This window comes from Zootoca vivipara, chromosome 13, assembly GCF_963506605.1.
Source record: "Zootoca vivipara chromosome 13, rZooViv1.1, whole genome shotgun sequence".
Taxonomy (NCBI): domain Eukaryota; kingdom Metazoa; phylum Chordata; class Lepidosauria; order Squamata; family Lacertidae; genus Zootoca; species Zootoca vivipara.
The window spans coordinates 12,872,192-12,899,505 of NC_083288.1; the positions used below are offsets into that span (position 1 = coordinate 12,872,192).

General features: G+C 49.1%; 1 protein-coding gene across 2 annotated transcripts; it reads left to right on the forward strand.

Moving 5' to 3' along the window:
- Positions 1 to 26,800, forward strand: GRN (granulin precursor). 2 transcript variants are annotated; one of them, XM_035134993.2, is made up of 15 exons: positions 1 to 185; positions 8,452 to 8,611; positions 10,960 to 11,121; positions 12,903 to 12,987; positions 13,170 to 13,291; positions 14,839 to 14,977; positions 15,105 to 15,211; positions 16,176 to 16,308; positions 17,006 to 17,103; positions 18,419 to 18,658; positions 19,910 to 20,146; positions 20,273 to 20,500; positions 21,161 to 21,388; positions 22,159 to 22,398; positions 26,204 to 26,800. In XM_035134993.2, the coding sequence occupies exons 2-15, from the start codon at positions 8,465 to 8,467 to the stop codon at positions 26,348 to 26,350; spliced, it is 2,313 nt and encodes a 770-aa protein (XP_034990884.2). In that variant the 5' UTR covers positions 1 to 185; positions 8,452 to 8,464; the 3' UTR covers positions 26,351 to 26,800. The 2 variants fall into 2 exon arrangements, with proteins under 2 accessions (XP_034990884.2, XP_034990885.2); XM_035134994.2 differs by lacking the exon at positions 1 to 185 and adding an exon at positions 4,866 to 5,122.
- The last annotated feature ends 514 nt before the right edge of the window (positions 26,801 to 27,314 follow it).

Here is a 27,314-nt window from a genome sequence, read left to right on the forward strand (position 1 = left end):
CAACCAAAAAGGGGGAAAGGAAGGAAAAGCGGCCAAACAGATTGCAGGGACAGCGGCTCGGCCAATTCCATGGAGAGCCGGAGGCGTGGCCTTGCACCCGGGGTTTTGCTTTTCGGGCTGGAAGGAACCAGCTAGTGAAGGTCCTGCCGCGCCAGTCTTATTGCGGGGCGAAGCTGGTGCAAAGGGTGAGTTTATTTGGGCAGCCCTGGTGCCTTGGGGGATCCTGCTGCAACAGCAGAAGGGTCCCCACCCCAGGGTTATTATCAGCTGCGCATGCAAGAGGTTGGGGAGTGAGTATACAGGAAGGGAGAGCTGGCTTTTTCAGCCTTGCTTCCTGTGAGCAGTCAGGCTGACCCCTGTTGAAGACGGAATACTAGGCTCAATGCAAGCTTTGGTCTGATCTCAAACAGCGGAACTCGTTTGCGTTGTTTACATCGTTGTTCTCTCTCTTTTCCCCTTTCCTTTCACCTCCCACTCCCCGGATTAATTGGAAACTGAGCATTTCTGTCGTGCGCCTTCTTCCTCGCCTTGCAGGATATATTGCAGAGAAGCTCACCAGGTGCCCTCATTACATACCGGTATCTTTAGACTCCAGGAAGAAACATTCCTCTTCTCCCAGGCCCTTGGCTAATTAAAGAGTCTATGGGCTTTTAAACGGGGAGGGGGTGTGGTTGGTGGAATTAAGCTTGGTCTGTTACTACCGGTAAGTTACCGTGTGTGTTTTTGTGTTTTTCTATTGTAAACCGCCCTGTGATCCTCGGGTGACGAGCAGTGTTTGACCCTGGGATCTATTTTCGGTGCCAATCAAACGATAGTTATGTCCTGCACCATCAGTTCTGACAATGGCTTTGAAAGCCAGGGGTCAGCCCCAGAGGAGGTTTTTTTCTGCTAAATAAATAACAGCAGCAATCATTCTGAGCTGTGTCAGGTGGGGCTGGTTGCCACGCCTGGTTCTTACACTCAAAGTGGTTAAAAACAGCTGCACTGTGCTCTGTATAGCTGGGGTAGAGTGGCCTTTTCTTTGCAGCTGTTGAAGAGTTCTGTGATGCACAACACCACCACCCCCGCGCGTGCACATTATTCCTGCATTACAGGGGGTTGGACTAGATGACCCTCGGGAATCCCTTCCAACTCTACAGTTCTGTGATTCTTTTTGGTTGACCTCAAAACCTACGCCCTGAAGGTCGCTGCCCTGCCTCTGTTTATGGCTTCCTGCGGTTATTGTACAAGAGACTATGTTGCAGTTCCTTTTCTCAACTCGGTTTTTACTTCCTCACAAACTGAATCCAAAAATCAGTGTGTGTGCTCTCTTCTGGTTGAAGTCAATTTGTGTTCTCTGCTTACTGAGTTTGGATCATTGTGAGTTCTGTGTTTCGCCTCTTGTTCTGTAAGTGTGCCTGTGCTGAGATCTCAAGCAGACAGGGCAAGGCCATTAGTCTGGCATCAGCCTTCAGTTTTGCATGCAGAAGTTTCCAAGTTGAATCCCTGGCATCCCCAGCTCTGGCAGGGAGTCGCCTATTGTGAAACCCTGGAAAGCTGCTGTCGCTTGGGGTAGGCAGTATTCGGCTGAATGGGGAGCTTCCTGTGTGCTTCTAAAGGGGAAACCTGTTCATTTTCTCACATGGAGGCTGTTTTGCACAGAGAGCATAATGGTTGTCGGATGGATAGTGGTCTCACACCCATCGCAGGCAAACTCACGATGCCCTGGGATTCTTGTGACTGTGCCGTTGCAGCGGAATATGCACAAACAGTTACTACACCCCATAACTTTTCTGTAGGACTGGCTTGGCTATGAATGCATGAGTTCCTCGAAGGCAGCTTTCCCCAACCTGGTCCCTTCAGATGTTGAGAAGCTAAGCTGTACAGTGGTACCTCGACTTACGAAGACAATCTGTTCCGCAGCTGTCTTCGTAAGTCGGAGTCTTTGGTTGTCGAAGCACCGCTTCTGCACATGCGCGAAGCACAATTGGTGCGCACGGCGAAAAGACTTCGAGGTTGTCGACTTCGGAAGTCGAATTGTTCGGATGTCAAGGTATGACTGTATTTCAAAATTTCTGGAGGTCTGCTGGAGAGAGTGGGACTGTTCATGTATTGTACCGGGTGAAGCACGGTGTTTGCTACCTGGTGCTAATCCTGACACTTTTAAGCCAGTGTTAGAAACGCTGATATATAAGGTAGGCACCAAATGGATCCTTAAACTGAGGTTGCAGTCACCAAAACGGAATATCTAGTCACCATTTTGCAGTAAGATGGCTCTACAGTCTTTATTTTTTCAAACGAGGGACTGACTGATTGATTCTCAAACACCCAGCTAGTTCAGATAACAACCATGAGCTAGGTTAAGAGCTTTGAGAACTTAAAAGAAGAAAAGTTGCTTGATCCAGGGATATTGTGACTTATTTTTCTTAAAGGTGACTGCTCCTGCTCAGGCAGGTTCCAAAAATTCATTCTGGTAAAATATATCTGATAGAGTTATACAGGATGTGTTGTGAAAACAGTCCAGATCCAATGATCCCCAGGCAGAGTACCTCCAGAGGATGGGGACCTCAGAGGTCTTCTTGGCGCCCAGGTATCTTCACTTGGTCGCAAGTGGTCAAAAGCTAGGTGCAAAATGTGCTTGGCTAATTTTTAACACTGTTTAAACCTTATTTGGCTTGGGGCCAGTGGACTTTAAAGACCATTTCCTTCCACATGAACATGCCCAGTTGTTGAGATCTTCCCCAGAGGCCCACCTTATCTGTACTAGGTCTCCCTTGTCTGCAACGTTTGCTCACCTCCTCAGGGATAAAACTTTGACTTTGTTATCTCTTTGGCTCCAGGTGGAGTCCTTTTTGTTTGCCCAGGATTTTTTTTGGATGTTGTTTACTTAAGTCCCTGCTTTCTTTCTTTCTTTCTTTTTACTGTTCTGCTGTTTTATAAATCTTGGGGCAAATCAGTAGTTGTCATTCTTAGGCCTGTTCGCCAGGAATACTTTGGGGTTGAAGAACGAGGCAAAAATGAATAAGCTGCAGCCAATCTGAGCTTCTTGGCTTGGTGTAGCTGCATGATACAGTACATGTTTCTTAAGTGTAACGTCCTGATACTTAGGAGTGGTTGTAGACACGGAGACAAGTTTACTCAACAAGAGGGGTGAGTATCTAGAGGACAAGGGATTTGCTGGAAAAATCAACAGATAAAACAAACAGATATTTGATCCATCCATGTACATTGCTTTGACATGCCTTGCCTGCACATGACTTATGCAGTTTGTGTAGATCCATACTCTAGTTAAGGCATCCCCAAACTGCGGCCCTCCAGATGTTTTGGCCTACAACTCCCATGATCCCTAGCTAACAGGATCAGTGGTCGGGGAAGATGGGAATTGTAGTCCAAAACATCTGGAGGGCCGAAGTTTTGGGATGCCTGTTCTAGTTGGATCATCTTTCTGTTGTGATTTCTGAGAAGTAGGGAAACTTGCCTCCACAAGGATTGGCTTTTTACTTGTGTTGCTGGCGGGCGGGGGGGGGGGGGGAGGCGGACAGGAGAAAGGGGCACATCAGGTTCAGGAAGGAGGGCGGTTTCTTTACTGTTTCTTAGTAATATTTAGAGGCACCAGCTCTCTGTGCTTTGCAAGAGAAGCCTAGGGCTATAGAGCCGGAGGGAGTGTGTCTGTTCACATTGGTGCAGGTCAATAAGCCACCTTTAAGCCTGAATTTCCTCCCATTTTTTAGCTGCACCCCAGTGACTGCACTGCCACAGGTTTCCGTGACTCCTTTTTCAGGGACTGATTCTGTGAGTGTGTGATGGCCAAAAAAAAGTACAAGTCAGATCAACGGGACATTTTTTTGAGAAAGATCTGACCTGCCCGTTTCTGCTCATATTTATTTTCACATAAAAGGTAAAGGACCCCTAGGCGGTTAAGTCCAGTCAAAGGCCACTCTGGGGTTGCAGTGCTCATCTCGCTTTCAGTCCAAGGGAGCTGGCGTTTGTCCACAGACAGCTTTACCAGGTCATGTGGCCAGCAGGACTAAACCACTTCTGGCACAACGGGACACCGTGACGGAAACCAGAGCGCACGGAAACACTGTTTGCCTTCCTGCCACAGCGGTACCTATTTATCTACTTGCACTGGCGTGCTTTTGAACTGCTAGACTGGCAGGAGCTGGGATAGAGCAATGGGAGCTCACCACCGCTGAGTGGATTCGAACTGCCGACCTTCCGATCGGCAAGCCCAAGAGGCTCAGTGGTTTAGACCACAGCGCCACTACTGCCACATCCCTGGGCATCATGTTATCCAAGCAATCTGCCTCTTCACAGTGGCTGTTTGGAAGTGCAGCATCCCAACAGCTTTCATTTGTCATTACGGTATAACTTGGGTGGAATAGATTGGGGAAGGAGGGCCTGCGCCACAGTTGCAAGTTTCTTGCAAATGGACAAAAAGATTTTTGCACATGCATATTTGATTTTGATTACCCTGTTTCAGGGTGCCACATGATGAACATGTATTTAAAACCATTCATCAGCAGCTTCAGATGAATTGGGGAACTAGTAATTGCAAAGAAGGAACTAGGTTCAGCCTCATCAAGGGCAGCTGGTTCTGAATTCTCTTTCTCTCATCCTTTCTGTTCCTCTGTAGCTGGATGGGGGGGGGGCTAGACCTCCAGCTCTTGTTGAACTTGGCTGGTGGGAGTTACAACTCCTAGCCTTATATCATGACTCATTTATGGAGCAACTGCTGAAGAAACCAGGCTTCTCTTGCAAACCCCATCAGATTTCTGAAGCCAAGAGATCGGGGTGTCCCACCATGATGAATATGAAGCTTGGCTGGTCTGGATTGGCTACTCCAGATTGAAGTGCATGCTCAAATCTGCGGTCTTGCATTGTGCAGACTTTAGATATGAGCTGTCTTCAGGTTTAGCAAAGTACCTTAGTTGTTCCTTTGGCTAATTGGCTCCTGCTGCTAGCAAGCTGATCTGAAAAATCTTTAGATCTGTAAATTGCAGACTTAACACCTACAGTAATTCTATAATTCCTAAACTACTGATTCTGGGGAAAGGAATGGTCTTCCTGCTTTATTGCGGGCGACTCCTTTTTGTGGGTAAACGAACCTCTGAGCCAGCATCAGCTGAATCGGAGGATAGAGGTAGGAACTGTGATTTTGTATTCCTGGGGGGCTAAGTTCATTTTATAGGCTGGAAAGGGTAGAAGCTGAGTTTGGAACTGGAGTGCAGAGCGGGCTTAGGTTCAGGCGAAACCCATGTCAATTCAGATGCTGTGCTTTCTAACTCGAAAGTTAGCGCCTTGATTTCTCTCTAGCTCATGCATTTTATGGAATCTGCTTGTTCTGCCTCCTTTGCTTCCTCACTGAAAGTTTTGTTTCATGAAAGTTTTGTATCAAGTCTAAGTCTCTCTCTGTGTGTGGGGTGTGTGTGTGTGAGTCAGTCACAGAAGCTGCAGACCAAAAGTTTCCGTTTCGGTTGCACGGACACATAAATTTCAGTTCCTTATTGTGGCTGCCAATTTGGCTCTGTTTTGGACTTCTGCAGCAATAAAGAGATGAGAACGTGCTGCAGAACAAGGCAGCAGCAGACCCAGCTACGCACACACCCCAAGCCCCCAAACCAGGCCAGCGACCTCTATACTATACAAGAGGCACTTGCTTTTAGGCAGGCAGAGCCTTTCTAAAACTCAGTATGGGGTAGATATTGCATATTATGTCATAGATTTCTAGAGTTTGGAAGGGACCCCAAGGTTCATCTAGTCCAACCCCCTGCAGTCATGCTACCTTTCAGCCAAGGATCCCCAAGAGGCTGGACAGCAAATACAGAATTCAAACAGTGCCATAAAATACAAAGTTGTTTTTTTAAAAAAAATTAAAACAGCAGCATAGCAATGCTTTTTCTGAAGAGGGACTGGGGATAGGATTCATATTTTCTGATGCTAGATAGCTGTGGTAGTTATGGCTACCACATACTGCGGTAGTTGTGGCTACTGGTCTAGCCCAATGTATTTTGCTGCCTGAGGTGAAGGGTAAGCAGACATCCCCATGCCCTGCGCTGTTCCGGTGTGGTGTAGTGGTCAGGCTGTTGGACTAGGGCCTGGGAGACCAGGGTTCAAATCTGCACTCGGCAATGAAGCTCATCGGCTGACCTTGGGCCACACTCTTCCTCAGCCAACCTACCTCTCAGGGTTGTTGTGAGGGTGAAGTGGGGAGACCCAAGTTGGCCACCTTGAGCTCCTTGGTGGGATATACAGTGGTACCTCAGGTGAAGAACTTAATTTGTTCTGGAGGCCCGTTCTTAACCTGAAACTGTTCTTAACCTGAGGTACCACTTTAGCTAATGGGGCCTCCTGCTGCTGCCGCACAATTTCTGTTCTCATCCTGAAGCAAAGTTCTTAACCTGAGGTACTATTTCTGGGTTAGTGGAGTCTGTAACCTGAAGCATCTGTAACCCAAGGTACCACTGTAAATGTAATAAATTAAATCTATGTGCAGTAGTTAGCTGGAAAGGAGCTTCTCACCTGAGGGCACTTGGCTAGCTCAGGAGGTACACAGCGTTGGCCATGTGGTACACACAGCTCTGTACTCCCAACCAGGGTGGATTTGATTTAAATCAAATCGATTTAAATCACAATTTAAAGCACTAGTCAGTAAGACTTGATTTAAATCATCTTTTTTACAGAAAGACTCATCCTTGCTGGTATAATCTTCATATTTACAACCAGATAAAGGTTTCATTTTTGGAATAATAAATTTTCAGAGTAGTTTTTACAGTATATCAAAAGTTGCCGATTTGGTTATACTATTAGAAATACATAGACAGATAATTGTGAAGTTATTGTGAGGTATAATAAGTTAACTGTTTATATTTGGACAACTTTTCTGCTGTACTTTATTGGAAGGAGAAAAATAATCATTTCCTTAATAACACTTTATTTAACTTAATAACACTTTATTTAAAGGAGAAAAATAATCATTTCCTTAATAACACTTTATTTAACTAAAACAATAACATTATAGCATATGTAACCATGTTTGTTAACTGATGTGGTTAAACAATTTTTTAAAAATTAGACTGAGTTTTAGTACATGAAAAGCTCAAAACAAATCCTTATTTCCTGATGAATAGCCCTTGGACTATAATGTAACTTAAATAGAAAACTATCTTTAGAAAGGTTTTTCCTCGAAAAGCATTTTATTTTTTTTAATAATAATTGATTTAATTTTTAAAAAAAATCTCTCTTTTTTTAATCATTGATTTTTATCCACCCTGCTCCCAACACCTCATCGCTGCACCCTGCCCCATGCCATCTGTTGCCTGAGGTCATAACCTCATTCTGCCTAATGGTAGGGTTGGCCTTGCTTGCTTTGAAGACTTCTTGGGCAGCGTTGGGAGCTCAGTGACAACCGCCCAGACCTTTCCTTCTAGCCTGCAGCCGGCAACTCTTTGGCGCAATGCAGCGTTGACTAGGACTTCCCATTATCGGTTCTGTTCACACCCAGAGCTTGCTCACATGATGCTGTTGTACAAAATGACTGAGTCACACGAGGGTCAGTTAAGTCAGCTGATGGCGCAGCTGAGTCACATGATACTCCAGTAGGTCAGAGTTCTGAGTCAGGTTTTTGATGCACATGTTCTCATTTATGCTTGGGTCTGCTTCTTGGCATTTATTATTATTAATTAAATTTGTCAGTCACTTTATCTTGCCCAGGCAACCCAGATATCATGGGGGAAGAAGGCTCAGAGCCTGCGGGTGGGGGGTGGGACGACCATGAGTGGTAAGAGGGAGAAGACGGGGAGGAGGAAGTGTTGGAAGCTGAAGAGACAACAGGGTTTTGGAAGCGGGGGGGGGGGGAAGTCTGTGGCAGAGAGAAGTCCAGACTCGAGGGCAGACGCTGAAGCAGTGGAGGCCAAGAGGCAGAGATAAGTCAGGCTGGTGAGAAAGCCAGGCTGTTGTCCACCCTCCCTTCCTGCTGTGACCAGCTCCCCTCCCTGGTCTCCCAGGATCAGGTCTGAAGAGGGAGAAGCAAGGACATGCAAGATGAAGGAGCCTCCGATTGCTTGGATCCAGGGGAGGAGGAGACTTAGGCAACAGTGGGAAGGCAGAGGGACCTTCAGACCCCCACACTTGCATCACAGGGGCAAGATCTACTAGGACGAGTCACTGGGCCCACTAAGCCTTGTCTGCTAAGTCCACCTTGTTTCCTTGAATAAAGAGTTAACTTCGCTGGCGCCATGTGATTTATTGCCAGCCTGCTTTGTCGCCAAAACAACTTGCAACCAAACAGACAGAAATCCCCAGTACATACATTAAAACCAAGCAGAAAGAGGAATACATTAGAAACATCCCACCCACTTCTAAAAAGCCACAGATAGTTAAAGGTTACATTTCACAGTGCTGTAGTAGGAAGACATTGACTTGCCTGTAATTAACCAATGCCTGTCCTTTTCTCCATCGTTCTCTTTTCAGGTTCTTGGCCAAGATGGGGTGGGTACAGCTGTTTGTATGCCTGGTGCTCGGAGGGACAGCTTCTTCTCTGCAGTGCCCCGATGGCCATAGCTGTAAGGGATTCTCCATTTGTTGCAAACTTTCTGGAGAAGATGGATATTCCTGCTGTGACCAGACTCAGGTGAGAACCAGATTTGCACCTTGCACAAGTATGTGAAAAGCCAAGTATTTGTAGCTCTCCCAACTTCGTAAAGGCAGAGCTGTTTCCCCGCTTCCATTAAATGCACCCTTTTAAAACAATGGTTTATTTAAAGTACTTCTGGACATCAAAGAGATTCCAGAATGGGGCACAAAGGTGTGTATAAATACAAATTTAAAACACGGAAGGAAGCATAAAAAAGCCCCAAAAAGGAAAAACAAGTATTCCCAAAGCTTATATTTTTAATAGAAATAAAATCCGTACCCCACATATGAGCAGGAACGAACGTGCTAAGCTCTACCCTCCTGTTTCACCACAGTGGAACCTCGGTTTACGAACACAATTGGTTCCAGAAGTCTGTTCATAAACCGAAGTGTTTGTAAACCGAAGTGAACTTTCCCATTGAAAGTAATGGGAAGTTGATTAATCCGTTCTAGACAAGGAAAAACACCCCCTAGAACGGATTAACCGCTTTGCTCCGATGCCTTCGCGGAGGCCGGGGAGCGTTTCCGCGACTGGGCTGCAGCCGCGAAAGCGGTCCCCGGCCTCCGCAAAGGCATCGGAGCAAAGCCCCAGCCTCCGGAAGGCATCGGAGCCGGGACTTCGCTCTGATGTCTTTGCGGAGGCCGGGGAGCACTTTCGTGACTGCAGCCCAGTCACGGAAACGCTCCCCGGCCTCCGCAAAGGCATCGGAGTGAAGCCCAGCCTCCCCGAAGGTATCCGACGCTCCGATGCCTTTGGGGAGGTTTCGCCTTTGCTCCGATGCCTTCGGGGAGGCCGGGCCTTCGCTGCGGGCCTCCAGGAGGCATCGGAGCGAAGGCCCGGCCTCCCCGAAGGCATCGGACGCTCAGTAGACCTCCGGCACCTCGGTTTACTAACTTCCGGGTTAGGATAGTTCGTAAACCGAGGTGTTCGTAAACCGAGGTGTTCGTAAACCGAGGTACCACTGTACTGTATTTCCCTCTCCCTCTCCATGAGTTGAAGGCAGGGTTCGAAATTAGCAGGGCGCCAGGTGCATTTTGCGCCTAAAGATTCTCCATTTGCGAGTGCCTCAAAAAGTCTGGGTGCCATTTTTTTGCGCCTGGCTGACACACAAGGATTGCTGAAATGTATGTGCTTTGAAGCCTTGAAGTACATGTTAAGGATAGACAATATGTTAAGCAATTGTAGAGTGTTTTGAAAACTGAAGTATGGTACCAATTTTTTTTTGTAAACACCAAATTAAACATGTATTAACAATTTCTGATAAAAATGTGATATTAACAAGGTGTCTCTTATGTGAATTATTAGTTCATGCTTACCCAAATAATAAATAAAAAGTGTTGCCGACAACCCGCTCCCCCAAATAGCGACTAGACATTCTGTTTTGGCGCCTGTGACCCAGGTCCCAGGAGCCATTTGGCTCCTAGCTTTTCTGTACCAGTTTCTAACACTAGCTGCAGGTCAAAGTCCACAAGTCAAATGGCCCCCTGCCACTTACTTGGCAGCGGAACTGAGCTTGCTGTTCGGGCTCACCCCACCTGTCTGTGGCACATGGGCACAAATAGCACATCTGAATAGATCAGAATAGAACAGTGTTCCACCAGTCTATACCACCCTGAACCTCTGTGTACACTTCTGCGCATATATATAACACCCTTCCCCCATGAGGTAGTAATCACCACCACCAGCCTGGGGGGATTTAAAATAAGATTAGACAAATTTATGGAGGGTAGGGCTGTTGGCAGTGTTAGAATCTCAGATATTATCTAGGCGCCAAATAGCTCCTTAAACCAAGGTTGCAGACGCCAAAACGGAATGTCCAGTTGCCGTTTTGGGGCTCTAAAGTCTCATTTTTTCAAACAATGGACTGACTGGTTCTCAGTTAAACACCTGGCTAGTTCAGATGACAACCTTCAGCTTAGGTTAAGAACTTTGAGAACTTACAGAAGAAAAGTCACTTGATCCAGGGGACAGTTCTCATATATTCCTATATTCCTATTCCAACAAGACGTTCCGATTTGGTGAACGCAGCCTTCATTTAAGGAGCCATTTGGCGCCAAGCTTATACTGTATATCTGAGTTTCTAACACCGAGTAGAAGCCTAGAATCATGGAATCGTAGATTTGGAAGGGACCTTGATACTCATCTAGTCCAACCCCCTGCAATGCAGGAATCTTTAGCCCCGTGTGGGGCTCAAACCCACGACCCTGAGATCTGACTGAGCTACGTGACACATTCCCCCCCCCCCAGCTTTGTATCAGCTGTTTCCTCCAGCTGTGGGTCTGGGTGGGTATCTGCACGGGGCCAGATCTGCTTCCTGCTTTCCCACTTCCTCTTTCTGTTTTCAGTTCACAGCTGCCTCCCTGCGCATGTTCCCTCCGCAAGACAACTCTCTTCTCCAGGTGGCAGAGCCCTCTGGTGTTGTGTGCTTAGACGGCCGTGTGTGCCCGGTGGACTACTCCTGCCTGCGTACTCCAGATAATGACTTGGCCTGCTGCCCCTGGAAAGAGGTGAGAAGCAGAAGAGAACAGGGGAGGGTGTTCCTGTAAGGTGCAGGTATTTCTCCAGGACTGTTTTGGGATAGCCAAAAGGGAAAGTTTCAGCCTCTGTGTCCCACACCTTGTAGTCTCAGCCTGCCTCCTTCCCTTTTGTGCTCTGTGCTGAAATAAATCTCAGAACAGATATTCTAACACTTAATAGATCTCTCTTTCCATTTGGACCCTGCTCCTAACTGGGTGGTTAAAAAGGAGAAGAAAGGTTTCTGCCAGAGTTTGTGGGTAGGGTGCTTTTTAGCTGTGAAGGAAGCAGAAACCTCTCCGGATTCTTTTCCTATCCCTAGCCACGACTGCAAGATTTTTCAGTCAATCTCTCCTCTGAGTAGGTGAGACGCCAGCCTTCTTAATCGACCTTGTGATCTCCACTTAACCTGAACACTGTGGAGCAAGGAGCACAGAAGGAAGGGAGAAGTCATTCAAAATAAAAGTAATCTGCTATCCAGAACATATAATCTCCTACTGGGGTGGGATTTATTTCAAGAAAATACGACAGAATCAATGATTATATGGTCCCAGGATCTCGGTCAGATAATACAAATTGACCAATGGGAGAAATTGTGGAAGCAGGATATAAGATTTACGGCTTCTTATAATATAAAAGAAAATGTTAATCAAAATGTATCATAGGTGGTATTTAACACCTGTAAAGTTGGCCAAAGTATATAAATTAAAAAATAATTTGTGCTGGAGATGCAATGGGGAACCTGGCACATTTATACATATGTGGTGGACTTGTCAAGAAATAAAAAAGTTTTGGTTAATGATTCATGAAGAATTAAAGAAAATGATGAAAAAATCGATAAAGAAAAAACCAGAGATCTACCTATTAGGTTTATTAAGTGAAGAGATTCCCCAAAAGAATAAGACAGTGTTTTTGTATGCGTGCACAGCAGCCAGGGTTCTAATAGCTACATATTGGAAGACATCCAAAACACCAACAAAAGAAGAGTGGATAAACAAACTTAGTGAGTATTTATTAATGGCCAAGCTGACAGCAGCTTTGAGAAATCAACCGAAACAAAAACTAAGAAGCGAATGGGAATGTTACAATGAATATATAAAATATATATAAAAATATATAAAATATATATTAGAAAATATTATTTAAAAGATTATATAAAAATATTATTTAAAAGAGGGCATGCTCACATGCTTAGAATAAAAAGATATGAAGGGATACAAAAAATAAAGAGTGGAGATATAAGACAAGAGAGATAGAGGAATATAGGAAAGACAAAATTGGAGTTGAAGTGAAAACAGAAGTCGAGTAAACAAAGGAGGGAAGTTTGTGGAGGAGGGGGGAAGGTGGCGGGGGGTGATTGGTATTTGGTGAATTTTTTGATTTTTTTAATCGTTATTATTTATTGTTATTACTATTACGGATTATTATTTATTTATGTTCATTGGTTTATAGATTATTTGCTTATTGTTTATGTTTAATTGTATAAAGATTGATACTCAATAAAAACCTTTAATAAAAAAAAACGGAAGGGATGGGAGCTGACTGTAGTCCTGGAACGGGATGGAAGAAAGCAGCCTCAGAGCTTATGGCATTGAATGACTGCAGCCAGCTACACAGCTGCCTTGCCTCCCTGTCTTGTTCATGGGCATACTTGAGTCCCCAGAACCTCTCCTTAGAAAATACTCATCCTGCCAGGCAAAGGCGAGCCTGCAATCACCATCCCCATCTCTTGTGCTAAATGTCCTTTTCCTGACTTTCGCCTCCTCTCTTACAGGGCGTCTCCTGTGCTGGCGGCCACTATTGCTGCCCCCTTGGCTCCCGCTGCAGTCCTGACGGGAAATCCTGCTCTCAGAGTGAAGGTACCTCGGGTCAGGGTGGTGGAAAGGGGAGAGGGGTGGTCACAGCCGGGACAATGAACTGCAAAACCTGGTAAGAAGAGTCATCAAACTATCCCAGGGTCTTCCTCCCAGAATGCCAGGCTTTTCGAAAATCAGCTATAACTTACTTTTAAAATGGATTTTCTGTTGCTTTTGGCTTCTAGTTCCAACCTTTCCTGCCAGAGTCGGTGCCGTTCAGTGTCCAGATGGGGAATCAGAATGCCCAAACGAGTCTACTTGTTGTATGATGCCCGATGGAGTCTGGGGGTGTTGCCCGATGCCCGAGGTATGGGGGCCTGGCAGATGGAATTGTGGAATTTGAAGGGACCCCCTAGGGTGATCTGGTCCAACCCCCTGCAACGCAGGAATCTCAGCTCAAGCATCCATGGCAGATGGCCATCCAACCTCTTCTTAAAAACCTCCAACTCTCTCCCTGATCTGCCCAAGCGGCCCAGGTAGCAGAAAACAACAACAAACAGGTTTTTCTGAAGCAAGCAGCTTTGGGTGACTCATGGCATCACTAGCCTATAAAAATCAGTGCCAAGGAAGCTATAAATGATACAAGCATCTTTCATTTGCATAATTTGTCCTTTTGTGGGTGTTTGTACATTTTTGTTTCCTTGTAATCGCAAGCCACACTGAAGGCCTAACACCCCACTCAGCCACCTTTCTTGTTTCTGAGGTTTTAACATGTTTCTTGTGCTCTTTCAACCATATATGTACAGCCCAAGGGACTAGAAACTTGGTTTTAAAGTGAAGAGAGATCTGGATTCCCCACCCAGTGTTCTGTTCTGTGCTTTCCCTGCAGATGCTTCCACAGCTCACAAAACACTTAGTACAGTATAAGCAAAAGCTGCAGAGAACAGTGCCCCCCCCCAAAGCAAGGTATTAATTGATTTGATTTAGGTTTGAATCCTGACAAGACAAAAGTACTGTTCTTGGGGGACAGGGGCCGGGCTGGTATGGAGGACTCCCTGATCCTGAATGGGGTAGCTGTGCCCCTGAAGGACCAGGTGCGCAGCCTGGGAGTCATGTTGGACTCACAGCTGTCCCTGAAGGCACAGGTTAATTCTGTATCCTAGGCTGAGACCCTGACTGTCTTGCCAGAGTGGTGCATGCTCTAGTTATCTCCCGCTTGGACTACTGCAATGCGCTCTACGTGGGGCTACCTTTGAAGGTGACTCGGAAACTGCAATTAATACAGACTGTGGCAGCTTGACTGGTGACTGGGAGTGGCCATCGAGACCGTATAACACCGGTCCTGAAAGATCTTCATTGGCTCCCAGTACGTTTCCGAGCCCAATTCAAACAAGAAACTTGTTTGGGTATAAAAGGCAACAATAAAAGCACAATCTTTGGGATACACGATCAGGGTGGCTTACAATTAAATATTGAAAGTACCATGAACACATAAGAAAAGCAAATCTGTAACAGCAACATGAAAGTTCAAATAAAACCAATTGAAATAATGGATTTTGGGCTTGCTGCCACATTCCTCTCTTCAAATCCAAATCACTTCATTTCAGCTTTAAGCTCAGAGACATAATAAAACAAGAACAGAAACGCACACGATTTGATTTACAATTAAAAGGTAAAATAGCTTTAAGGATATACAGAATTAGACAAGGATATAATAAAACAGGCACCCCCAAACTGCGGCCTTCCAGATGTTTTGGCCTACAACTCCCATGATCCCTAGCTAACAGGACCAGTGGTCAGGGAAGATGGGAATTGAAGTCCAAAACATCTGGAGGGCCGAAGTTTGGGGATGCCTGTAATAAAAGAATTTCAAGTTGTATATAACAAACATTCCCCTCTTCTTTCTCTCCCAAGGCATTGTGCTGTGAAGACAAGATCCACTGCTGCCCACACAACACGACTTGCGACCTGCCACATGCGCGATGCTTTGCAGCCTCTGGCGAGCAGCCTCTGCGGAAGAAGTTCCCAGCGAGCAGGCGAGCGGTTCTGTTGGGTACGGAATGGGGAGTGAAGGATGGGGTGGAGTTGCTGCCCGTTCAGTGCAGCAGTTCTTCGTTCCCCTTCTGACTAGGCAGCACATCCCACCCCCTTAAATTCCTGTCTCTGAACCTCCTCTGCAGATTCACCTGGGAACAGTCTCTGCCCAGGTAATCAGTCCAGCTGCCCGGATACAGACACCTGCTGCATTATCCCCACGGGCCAGTATGGCTGCTGCCACCTACCCAACGTAAGTATCAAATTCAGAAAGACAACTGGGTGGGATTGTGTGGGTTCCGTGGAAGGGGCCAAATTCAAATTGTGGCAGCTCTTTTTTTTTTACCAACATGCAGTGGAACCTTGGTTCTTGAACTCAATCCCGAAACCGTTCAAAAACCAAGGGGTTGCTTCTGATTGGCTGCAGGAGCTTCCTGCACTCAAGCGGAAGCTGTGTCAGGTGTTCGGCTTCTGAAAAACGTTCGAAAACCGGAACACTTCTGGGTTTTTGGTGTTCCGGAGCTGATTTGTTCGTCAGCTAAGCTGTTCGAGAACCAAAGTTCCACTGTACATTGGATTTTGGCCGTGGGGGTGAAGCAAGAAATCACCTCCCTCTTTCACTTGCCCACTTCCCTGAGGCTTGTACTCCACTCTAGCGCTGGATGATACCTGGCTTTCGACATCGCAATTCATCACAAGCTGAACTTTGCAAAATACTGATATATCACAATGTCTGGAGTAAGGATGGAGCATTGTAGAGGCATTGGCCGGCTTCATGGTTTCCCCCGCATTGTGACTTTTGCACAGAGCATATACACACACATCATGATTCGCAGTACATTTCCAGGTCAAAAATTATGAAACCAGTATCATGAAATGGACTTCAAACGGATGTTGGACGATATAGTGCCCAGTCTTACTCCACTCCCAGCAACGCAGATCCACCAGGGCAGCGTCTTGAGGACCTTGACCCCCCCCACCTGATTCATTTTGAGGGAGCTTTGGGTGTCTGTTGGCCCCCTTTTCCGTGAAGCCTTTCTGCAAATTAGCTCGTCTGCTGGGCTTGCTGCCCGTACCAACAAGATATGGAAAAGATGCAGCCCTCAAACCAGAAGCATGGGTTGCAATGTTTGGCATGAACTGGTGTCGTCCAGCCCACCCTACGTCCCAAGCTGTTCTGGATCTGATGCCCACAACCTTTCCTCTCCTCCTACCAGGCTGTCTGCTGCAGCGACCGCCTGCACTGCTGCCCGCAGGGCACCAAGTGCGACCTGGAGCACTCGCGATGCACTATGACCCCGCAGAGGTCGTGGCCCATTTCGCGCCTCGCTGCGGATCTCCGCCAAACAGGTGAGGCAGGACTCGGTGGAGGGGTGTGTGTGTGTTCTGCAAAGCAGCAAGGGAGGCGTGCCAACAGGGAGACAAAAATTGACGCCTGCATGCGTTACGGGGATAGCTAGCATTGTGGTGTCAGAAGTTGTTGGGAGGTGTAGGTCAGCTGCTTCAGGAGGGCACCAGGTGGCTGCCCATGTCGGTGACTTTGGGAGAGGGGCTACTGCTTATTGGAGGAGCATCTGCCTTGCAAGCAGAAGGTCCCAGGTTCAATTTCTGGCGTCTCCAGGTTAAGGCTGGGAGAAACCTGTGTCTGAAACAGTGGCAAGCCGCTCCCAGTCAGTGTAGACTGGCCCAATGCTCCAACGCCGTATAACTTCCTCTGCTCCTAAAGGAGCAAGACTAAAACTTGATACTCCTCACCCCCCAACCCTCATGCTGCCTTCCTCAAATGGGCTAAACAACACACTGGGCTCTGGCCCTCCCACCTCGTTCCTAAAGCTAGGAAAGTGCTACTAGGCTTTGGAAAAGAGGTAGGAAGACACTAGGACTCTGCCATAACACCACACCTCCTTCCCTCACTTACCCAGCCTTGGCAAGACAGTGGGGGGGGGGGTCAGGGGGGAGTCAAAGGTTGCCAAGGGCCGCCAAAAACAGCCTTGAGTTGGGCATTCTTGGTTCTCATTCCGATGTGCCTTCCCTCCCCTTCCTGTAGTCGGTGTTGTCCAATGCGATGAGCAGCACGCCTGCCCAGATGGGGACACCTGCTGCCCGCGGAGCCCAGGCGAATGGGGGTGCTGCCCATTGGAAGAGGTAAGAGGAGCGATGGATGAGGGGACGGGTGCAGATGGTCCGAGGCTCAGTCTTCTGAAATCCCACCAGTCAGTCCTGAACTAGGTGGACCAAGACAACTTCCTTTGTTCCTGCTGTGGGGCAAGGGTTTTGACTCATTCAGGTCAGGAAGTGGTCATAGTGTGCGGGACGGATCCTATAGTTTAAGGTTACCAGTTCTCCCCCCCCCCCCCAATGAATCCGGGGACACTTTTCAACTTCCTGCTAAATAGATGGATTTTGTCAGGGGACTGATTTGTAAATCCGGGGACTAAGGAGGGTACCAGGCCTTGTCCTCGAGACCTGCTGTTAAAAACGTGGTTTCCAAAGTGGGCATTAGTGCCCCCTGGTGTTAGGGGGGCACTAAGAGGCAAGGGGGTGGCAGGGAGCGCTGGAGGTGTAAATGACTTGGATGAACCTGGTACCCAAATGACACCAGCTTCTCCATTTTTGTTGAGCTAATTGAACAAAGTAGTTTTTATTGGATTATGAATAAATGTGTAGCAGGTGGTTACTGCTTTGAATTTTACTGTGTTATTTGCTGTGTTCATTAGTAAGTAACCGCTATTCTGAATGTTTTTATACGGCAGGGGTAACATATTCATCATCATCATTATTTATTATTAATTTATACCGCACCCATCTGGCTGGGTTTCCCCAGCCACTCTGGGCAGCTTACAGCACACAAAAAATTGTGAAACATTAGACATTTAAAATTTCCCTATACAGGGCTGCCTTCAGGTGTCTTCTAAAAGTCACGTATTTGTTTATCTCCTTGACATCTGATGTGAGGGCGTTCCACAGGATGGGCGCCACTACCAAGAAGCCCCCCCCCCTGCCTGATTCCATGTAACCTCACTTCTCGCAGTGAGGGAACCGGCAGAAGGCCCTCGGAGCTAGATCTTAGTGTCTGGACTGAAAAATGGGGGTGGAGATGCTCCTTCAGGTTTACTGGGCTGAAGCCATTAAAGGCTTTAAAGGTCATCACCAACACTTTGAATTGTGCTCAGAAACATACTGGGAGCCACTGAAGATTCTTTAGGACTAGTTATATGATCCCAGTGGGCCGCTCCCAGTCACCAGCCTGGCAACCGCATTTTGAATTAGTTGTAGTTTCCGTGGGACCCAGAGGATGCTGGCCTGAAAATATTCAGGAACCACTACGTTGAAAAGGATGTCTGCTAGCTGGTCTGGTTGGGAGGGTCTTTCTACCAGAGCTAGATGGCAGCCTCCTTGTGCCCTCTCAGTGTCGACTGCTCCACGAATGAACCTGAGAGTCTTCCGTGTCCTTTTCCAGGCTGTTTGCTGCCCAGACCACATCCACTGCTGCCCAAAGGGCTACACATGCAACATGGCCGCGGGGACCTGTGACGAAGGCGGCAGAAGCATCCCATGGCTGGCGAAAGCAGAGCCACGTTCGCCTCCTGCGGGATCTGCGGGCATGGCAGTGCCGTGTGATGCCCACACGGAATGCCCAGAAGGGCACACCTGCTGCCGTCTGTCATCGGGCGCGTGGGGCTGCTGCCCCATGCCAGAGGTGAGAGGAGGGTGGGGCAGGTCCCATTTCTTCCTCCCTGCCCTGAAAATTGGGGATTCTGCCTGGGCCGGCCAAATCAACACTCACTGCCAAATGCCCCCCTGGCCCATGTGCTCAAAAAGTCTTGGCTGTGTAATGGAAAGATGGAAGTGGGTTCAAGCGTGGCTGCGCTAGGAGTGTGCTCATGGCCAGAGTTTTGCAGTCTGTAAAATGGGAACAAGCGGAGCCCATTTGTGGGGTGAACAGCAGATTGTATACAGTAATGCTGTTACCCAGCAAAGACAACAGCTTTGGCTTTTGTTCAGTGAAATTCGGTCTCCCCCTCTCCAATCTCTCACACTTGCCCTATGGGCTGTCAGTGATATTTCTAGGCCCCTTTCTTTCCTTCTTCATAGAACTTCATAGAATTGTAGAGTTGGAAGGGACCACAAGGATCATCTAGTCCAACCCCCTGAAATGCAGGAATCTTTTGCCCAATGTGGTGCTCAAACCCACGACCCTGAGATTAAGAGTCTCGTGCTCTACCGACTGAGCTATCCCTCCTTTCTCCCTCCTGGGCTCCTTTCCCTCTCTGCTTTCTCAGGCCTTTTCAGTGTCGAAGCCCAAAGCGCCTGGAGAAAGAGGGATATGTGGGAAAGTAAAATATGGGTTGGGAAGTTTCCAGCCCTGTGTTTCCCATTTAAATTGGTTCTCCCACTTTTTACAGGATGGCAACAGCTCCCTAATGTGCTGCAATCCCATCTACTTTGGTTCTGGCTTTGCATTTGGCAGCTGGGGATGCCCGGTGATTAGCCAGATTAGTAATAATTTCATTACGTTATCCCGATGGATCGGGAAGGGACTGTTCTGCCCTTACCTACCATCTAGGACACCCCCTGAACAACTGCTCTATCCCTGGGGCACCAACTCCTGCAGTTGGAAGGAAAATGTGAGGTGTCATTAGCAATGGAGGAGAAAACTCATCTGGTCAGCCCCCCCTCCCCCCAGCATTTAAATGCAGCCCCCCCAATGCTCTCTTTTGGAAAACCTACAATAGCAGACTGTAATTTGAAGCCAACATGGAACAGGAGTAGTCTGTTCCGTTGATTCCCATAGCATCATTGACTTGGGCCTCCAAACAAAATCCCATTGAAGAAATGGCGAGACCAGAGACCCGGCCACTGTTTTACAGTCAGGGATTGTAAATCCTGTCCCCGATTCCTTCCTGGCTCACAAGTTCCTTCCCAACCCCCTCTGCTCCCCCTTCCCCAGGCCATTTGCTGCAAGGATGGCTCCCACTGCTGCCCCGCCAACTACCAGTGCGACTTGTCGAAAGGCACTTGCACGAAGAATGGAGGCAGCATCCCTTGGCTGGAGAAGAAGCCGGCCATCGCTGGCCTGGCCTCTTTGAGCAGGAACACGAAATGTGACGATGAGTTTAGTTGCGCAGACGGGCAGACGTGCTGCACGACCGGAGGGCAGGGCTGGGCGTGCTGCCCTTTCCCACAGGTACGTCGAGCGGGCAGGTTTATCCCTGAAATGTTTGTGTGTGCCATGGCGGCAGCACTTTCCTTCCGGGTAAAGAGGGGTTGATTTGGGGAGCAAGTCCTCATCTTTCCTTCCTTTCCTCTGCAGGCTGTCTGCTGCTCTGACCACGTGCATTGCTGCCCTGGGGGTTTCACCTGTGACATGGAACACAGCTCCTGCATCCAAAGTGGACGGCCTTCCCGGCAGGTCTCGGCGACTCTCATTCTGCCGAGGGAGGCGAACGACATCAAGTGTGACGACCAGACGAGCTGCCCAGACGGGTACACTTGCTGTCGGCTGGCCTCGGGCAAGTGGGGATGCTGCCCTTTCGCAGAGGTAAGCTGGGGTGGCGGAAGAATCCCCGACAAGTTGCTATCGAGGGTGATACTAAAGTGATGGTGCTGTTCTGTGCAGTTCAAGAAAAACCCACGTCTCTTTTTAAACAGGGGAATCCTTCCCCTGCTGTAAATGTGCCTTTGTGGCAGGCAATGGTTCTAAAAAGAGGACCCTCTTTAGCAGGCATCCCCAAACTGCGGCCCTCCAGATGTTTTGGCCTACAACTCCCATGATCCCTAGCTAAGAGGACCAGTGGTCAGGGATGATGGGAATTGTAGTCCAAAACATCTGGAGGGCCGAAGTTTGGGGATGCCTGCTCTTTAGGAACCCTGCTGTGTGGCCCACCTTATCCCCATTGGCCAATCCCTGTGTGTTCTTAAGATGCTTCCCAAGTATGCCCCCAGCTCGGAAAACGGTTCCTGGGGTTCAGCCCTTGTAGTTGCCGTCTCCTAAAGAGCTGGTGCAGCATAAGGGACTGAGCTCTGACCCAGGAAGCCCCAGATTCAAATCCTGGTCCTCTTTCTCTGTCTCTTGTGAATTCACAAGGATACCCGAGGCCAGTGGTTCTCAAACTTTTTTTTGGTCGTTTTGGTCTCCGATCTTTTGATGTTAAATCTTGCCAGCTCTTATTCTTGTATCTCTCATCTGTCTCCCCTGCAGGCTGTCTGTTGCGCAGACCATGTCCACTGCTGCCCCAAAGGCTACACTTGCGATCCAGTCAGGAGCACCTGCCAGTCGAATCAGCACTCTCTACCTTGGGCCCCCAAGCGCCCTGCCGCTGTGTCTCAGAACCGTGGCGTCCGATGCAATGACACAGCCAGCTGCGAGGAAGGGCAGACCTGCTGCAGGGATGTCTCAGGCGGGTGGAGCTGCTGTCAGCTGCCCAACGTGAGTGCAGCCAGGGTTTTGCACAAACTTAACTCTGCCCAGATGCCAGCGCAGAATGCTGAAGCGAAAGCATGCCAGGGCACTAGGTGACTGACATGCGGCAGGCAGCCTCGCATTGTGTGACGTGGGACTTGACCCTGATCTATTAGGAAATGGGGCAAGCGGCTTGGGCTGGGGACAGAGGCAGTGACCAGGACAAAGCACAGAAAAAAGATAGAGCAGGTGGGGAGGGGAGGCAGAGCCTGGAGAGTGCAGGGGTGCTGGTCAGAGAAGCAGAAGCTTCGTTTCTGCAGGGTGTTGGGTGCTTTTCAGGCACCCTTTGTGAACTTTGAGGTACGCGTAACTAACCTAAATGCTGTTCTGGGAAAAGCTAGTTCTGGCCGTAAATAAATAAATGTGTGTCTCCCAGTAACCTGAGAACACGCCCAAGGTTTTCCAACATTGTCTCCACAGCTTTAAGGTCTAAAAGCTTGAGTTCTTGTAGAAAGCGGCGATTTCTCAGGGTGCAAGTAATTCTTAAAAAGAGGCACAAATTTCAACTCGTCAGCCATTCCATTTTTTCCACCCCCTTGTTTTTGTGCATTGCACTGCATTCGGCCAGGTCTTCTTCCACTGGGGAAACGTTTGTTAACAGAAACTTGTATCCTTTTTAGCAGTTAAAAGCAGACCCTCTTTCACATATGGGCAACTCTGGCTAGGAGGGTTCACCAAATGTTGCAGCATCAGGACAGACTTTGCGGACCAAAGCTTTCCTCTCTCTGCTTCTGCAGGCTGTTTGCTGCGAGGATCACCAACACTGCTGCCCTTCAGGCTATACCTGCAACGTGGCAGCTCAGACGTGCGAGAAGCAGTTCTGGCCCAGGCTCCTACCTGCAGGCAGCCTGCTGAGTTCCTCGCGCGCCCCCACGTCCGGCCGGGATGTGTCGTGCGGTGATCAGCACTACTGCCACGACCACCAGACCTGCTGCAAGTCCAGCTCAGGCGGATGGGCCTGTTGCCCTTACGACAAGGTCAGTGGCTGTGCTGGGGTTGGTTACAGGTTCAAACTGGTTAGCAGGGAGGACTTGTGTGTTTGGCGGGTTGCCGACTGGATTAGATTTTGAGCAGAGATTATGGGAGGGTGGCTATCTTAGTTTGAAAGATCCTGAGAAGCGGGATCAGTGGCTTAAAGGGAATTGAAACACGAAGGTAGAAAGCAGGTGGGGATTGTGGCCATTGCTGGACTACAACTCTCAAGTGTCTTTGAGTGTGACGGGCAGGCAGGTTGCGGTTGCTGGGAGTCCCTTATATCCCTAGGATTTTCCTCATCAGCCATGTGAGTGTTCTAGGAACTTTTGAACAAAAGAAAAATTCCTGTTCAAATTTATTTTTATTTTACTTGTATTTACTAAACAAAGGTACAAAAACCGACCACCTTTTAAAACAGCCAGTATCACATTTCCAATTGGCATCCAAATCAGTGAAGTTATCTACGATAAATCGTTGGAAAAATTTCCACTTTGCAGCACCAGCAATGACGTTCATGCTTTTTTATGGATGACGCGATTTGAGTCTTGCTTTGCTTGTTGTTTGGCATTTCTCCCACCCATCCCCATGAAGCTACTCCTGTTCTTGGGGGGGGGGGTATTACTTTGCTAATATTTATACTTTAGTTGAGATTATTATAGTAAATTAAAATAGTAAATTAAAATAAATGAGGAATAAGAGGGGAAGCAAATACAGTCGAACGGAATCCGTCCGACTTCCAAAGTGCGGCTTCTGAATTGGAAGCCCCGTTGGGACTGTTCAGCTTCCAAAAATAGTTTGCAAACCAGAACAGTCACTTCCGGGTTTGCAACGTTTGGGAGCCAAAAACCAAGGTACGACCCTACATTAAAAAACCCTATTAAAAAGTGGTTAAAGCAATAAATTATAATTAAGACTACAAAACTATACAGTGGTGCCTCGCTAGACGAATGCCCCGTTAGACAAATTTTTCACTATACGAATAGGTTTTGCAATCGGAGGTTTTCTATGGCCACCACTTCGTCTTGCAAAGCGTGGCCATAAAAACCTATTTGCAAAAGGCATTCGTCTAGCGAAAGGGGTCCGCTGTAGCAAGGGAAGAAGGCAAAGGAAGATGAGCTGTCAGCACCTATCAGCTGATTTTCCGCACTGCAGCTGGTTCCCCTTTCTGTTCTGCTGGTCTCTGCCGGTTGCCGCGAGCAGTGAGGGGCAACCGGCAGAGACCAGCGGAACGGGGGGGGGGGGAGCGAAGGAACGATCAGTTCCTCCACCACCACCACCCCCCCGGCCGCCTAGACAGGGCTTCCGAACCCCCGTCAGATGCCGGCTCTGTCGGGGGGGGGGGAGAGGAACGAAGGAAGAGAAAGCAGCCCTTTCTCTTCCTTCGTTCCTCTCTCCCCACCAGTGAAGGGGGGGGAAGCCTTTCCCCCACCCTGCCCGTCACACAGCCGAAGATCGGCGGGCGCTGCTTGCCGGGGTTGACAAGCAGCACCCACCGATCTTCGACTCCGTCCCCCGGAGCCAAGAGACGGATCTGAAGAGCAGTGGGCGCTGCTTAACAAGCCCCAGCAAGCAGCTCCCGCCGGCTCTGTCAGGCGGGGGGGGGGGGGAGCGGCGGAACTATCCACTCCCCCGGAGCCCATAGGAACGCATTGATAAAGTTTCAGTGCATTCCTATGGGAAACCGCGCCTCGCTAGATGAATTTTCCATAGGACGAATAGAGTCCTGGAACGAAATAAATTCGTCTAGCAAGGCACCACTGTAGTATATATTGTTAGCGTGTTACTATGGTTTTGACAAATACAGTGGTGCCTCGGTAGACGAATGTTCCACTATATAAGGTTCTGCGATTGGAGGTTGCCTCGCAAGACTAGGTTTTCTATGGCCGCTTCGTCTTGCGAAGCGTGGCCATAAAAACCTCCGATCACAAAACCTACAGGGCATTCCTCTAGCGAAAGGGGAACAAGCTGCAGCACAGGAAGAAGGCAAAGGAAGATCAGCTGAGAGGCGCTGAAAGCTGTCACCGCCTCTCAGCTGATCTGCCTTTGCCTTCTTCCTGCGCTGCAGCTCGTTCCCCTTTGTGTTCCGCTGGTCTCTGCCGGTGAGGGGCAACCGGCAGAGACCAGCGGAACAAAGGCTGTAGTGCGGGAAGAAGTGGATTCTTCCCCCCACCGCCAAACCAGTCCGTGGCGGGGGCTTTTTGGATCCTCCGCTTCCCCCCCCCCACTGCCCGACAAGGCGGGGATGGGAGGAGGCTTCTCCAGCCTCGTCCGATCCCGGGCAGTGTGTGGTGGGGGAAAGCGGAGGATCCTGCACTCCCCCACACCGCCCGACACAGGCTTGCACCATTGGAACGGCGGCTAGCAAGCCTGCTGTTGCGAGGGGGGGCGGCGGGAGCAGCGCCCGAAAGGAGCCCTTTCGGGCGCTGCTCCCGCCACCTCACCTGGGCAGGCTTGCTAGGCGCCGTTGGAACGGCGGCTAGCAAGCCTGCTTTTGCGGGGCTGCGGGGATGTTTTCGCTGGCTGGGATGTCCCCGCATCGGCGCGCTTCGGCTCCGGGTGACGGGGCCAAAGTGCGCCGATGCGGGGGTGTTCCCCCCCCCCGCAAAAGCAGGCTTGCTAGCGGCCGTTCCAACGGCGCCTAGCAAGCCCGTGTCGGGGGAGCGCAGGATCCTCCGCTTTCCCACACACACACTGCCCGGGGATCGGATGAGGTGAAGCCTCGTCCCATCCTCGCAGTGTCGGGCAGTGGGGGGGGGGAGCGCAGGATCCTCCGTTTCCCCCCCCCCCCCCCGAACACACTGCCCAGGGATCGGAGGAGGCAGCCGGAGCCGGAGCGTGCCGGTGTGGGGACTTTTTGCCGGCTGCCGAAAGCCCTGCCCTCACCCCGCCCCACACAGCGCAGATCAGAGGAGGCTTCTCCTCCGATCCGTGCTGTGTCGGGCAGGGGGGGGGGGAGCTGTCGGCGGCAGGGGGAGAGGAAGGAAGGAAGAGAAAGGGCTGCTTTCTCTTCCTTCGTTCCTCTCCCCCCACCCACCCAACAGAGCCTGCATCTGACGGGGGTTCGGAAGCCCTGTCAAATGCCGGCTCTGTCGGGCGAGGCGGTGGCACACACCTCTCTTGGCTCAGGGAAGGCAAGCAGGCAAGAGAACAAGTGCCTGCCTGCCTTCCCCGAGCCAAGAGAGTAAGTACCGCTGCCGCCGCCAGGCCCCCGGAGCCCATAGAAACGCATTAATTGACTTTTAATGCGGTCCTATGGGAAATGGTGCCTCACTACACGAAATTTTCGTAGGACGAATTGAGTCCTGGAACGAATTAATTTCGTCTAGCGAGGCACCACTGTACATATTTCTCTAGTCCGAGGCCATCCGTAGATGGGTCTTACTTGTCTTTACTGCTGGAGGCTGGCCCATGAGGGTAAATGGGGCTGCCCCACCAACCTCAGCCTTGAGTTCTTACTTACAGCTAATCCAGGGGGTGGCTCTGCTTCCTCCTCCCCAGTCTCAGTTTTGCCCTTCTAGGACTTGGCAAGGGAGCAGGATGGGGATTAGAACGAGAATCCATGGACCCTTTGTTGGTGCTGGGTTGCCGCTCCACTTTCCACCAGTTCACCAATATTGATGGGTTTTTCAAGATCATCACCCTCCTTGAGGGTCCAAGTAAAGGCCTGTGTGAGACAGAGCAGAAACATGAATAAAGAAAATCCACTTCTCAATAATCATCCTAGTACTGTCTTTTCAGTGTCCTGCAGGCTTGCAAACAAGAAGTTGTATCACCCTAACATTTTTCCCTCTCTGTCTCCCCCTGCAGGGCTCCTGCTGCTCTGACAAACGCCACTGCTGTCCACCTGGCTATCGTTGCTCCTCGAGGGGCACTGAATGCTTTAAACAGAAGCCACTCCGCTGGGACATGGGTGCCTTCACCCATCGCTCTACCAAAGCACATGCATTGCTCTGAAGTGCCTTTTCATGGCTGGGCTCTCCTGATACTTGGGCGCTGGAGCGAGCTCTGCTTTTTTCAGGGAGGGACATTTGTAAGCGTGTGCGGGAGAGCTGGGCGACTTCTGCCAGTTTGCTGTTCTGATCGCGAAGGGGATTCCTGCTGCCTTACGCTTGCCCCCTACATGAATGGAATACTTTATTCTTTTGAGGCATTGCTGGAGAGAATCAATCCTTTCTCTACCCCATCCTCCAATACCCACCGGGGACCCCTGGCTTCACTGCCATGCTGCAGCCTGGAAGGGTTGCCATCTTCTCCTGGGCCAAGATTTATGCAAGCTTGGTGGTCCGGCTCTGTCCCTGCACTCCTCTTTACCAAAATTGTTTTTGATTACTTTTGTGCTGTTTCTTAAAAAAAAAATAGAATAATAAATTGGACTGGCAGCTGTTTGCTGCTGTGCTTACCCACCATGGGTGTCTACTGTCTCATTTTGGGTTTCTTTGTAGCCGTTGTGTGTGTGTTGCCTTTTTGCCCCTTCTCCTGTATAGAAATGAAATAAATTATCACACTCAGGATTTGACCCCAAGATCTAGCTTCAGTGCAAAGTGCTGTCGATAATGGGAGTCCTGTCAAAGTGCAAGTAGATAAATAGGTACCGCTCCGGCGGAAAGGTAAACGGCGTTTCTGTGCGCTGCTCTGGTTCGCCAGAAGCGGCTTAGTCATGCTGGCCACATGACCCGGAAGCTGTCTATGGAAAAACAGCGGCTCCCTCGGCCTATAGAGCAAGATGAGCATGCAACCCCAGAGTTGTTCACAACTGGACCTAACGGTCAGGGGTACAGGGGTGCATTGGTTGCATATATTGACATTATTTTGAGCTCTCCCAACCCACTATTTGTTAATTTTAAGTCAGCACACTGAGCGAGAAGAGTTCTGTGGAAGATCATCTGCCTATAAGAAACCTCCCTTCTCTAGTGATTAT

Coding starts and splice junctions, on each gene's coding strand:
- GRN (XM_035134993.2), top strand. CDS start 8,465: ATGGGGTGGGTACAGCTGTTTGTATGCCTGGTGCTCGGAGGGACAGCT. Junction 8,612..10,959: donor CCTGCTGTGACCAGACTCAG/GTGAGAACCAGA, acceptor TTCTGTTTTCAG/TTCACAGCTGCCTCCCTGCG. Junction 17,104..18,418: donor GGTGCTGCCCATTGGAAGAG/GTAAGAGGAGCG, acceptor GTCCTTTTCCAG/GCTGTTTGCTGCCCAGACCA.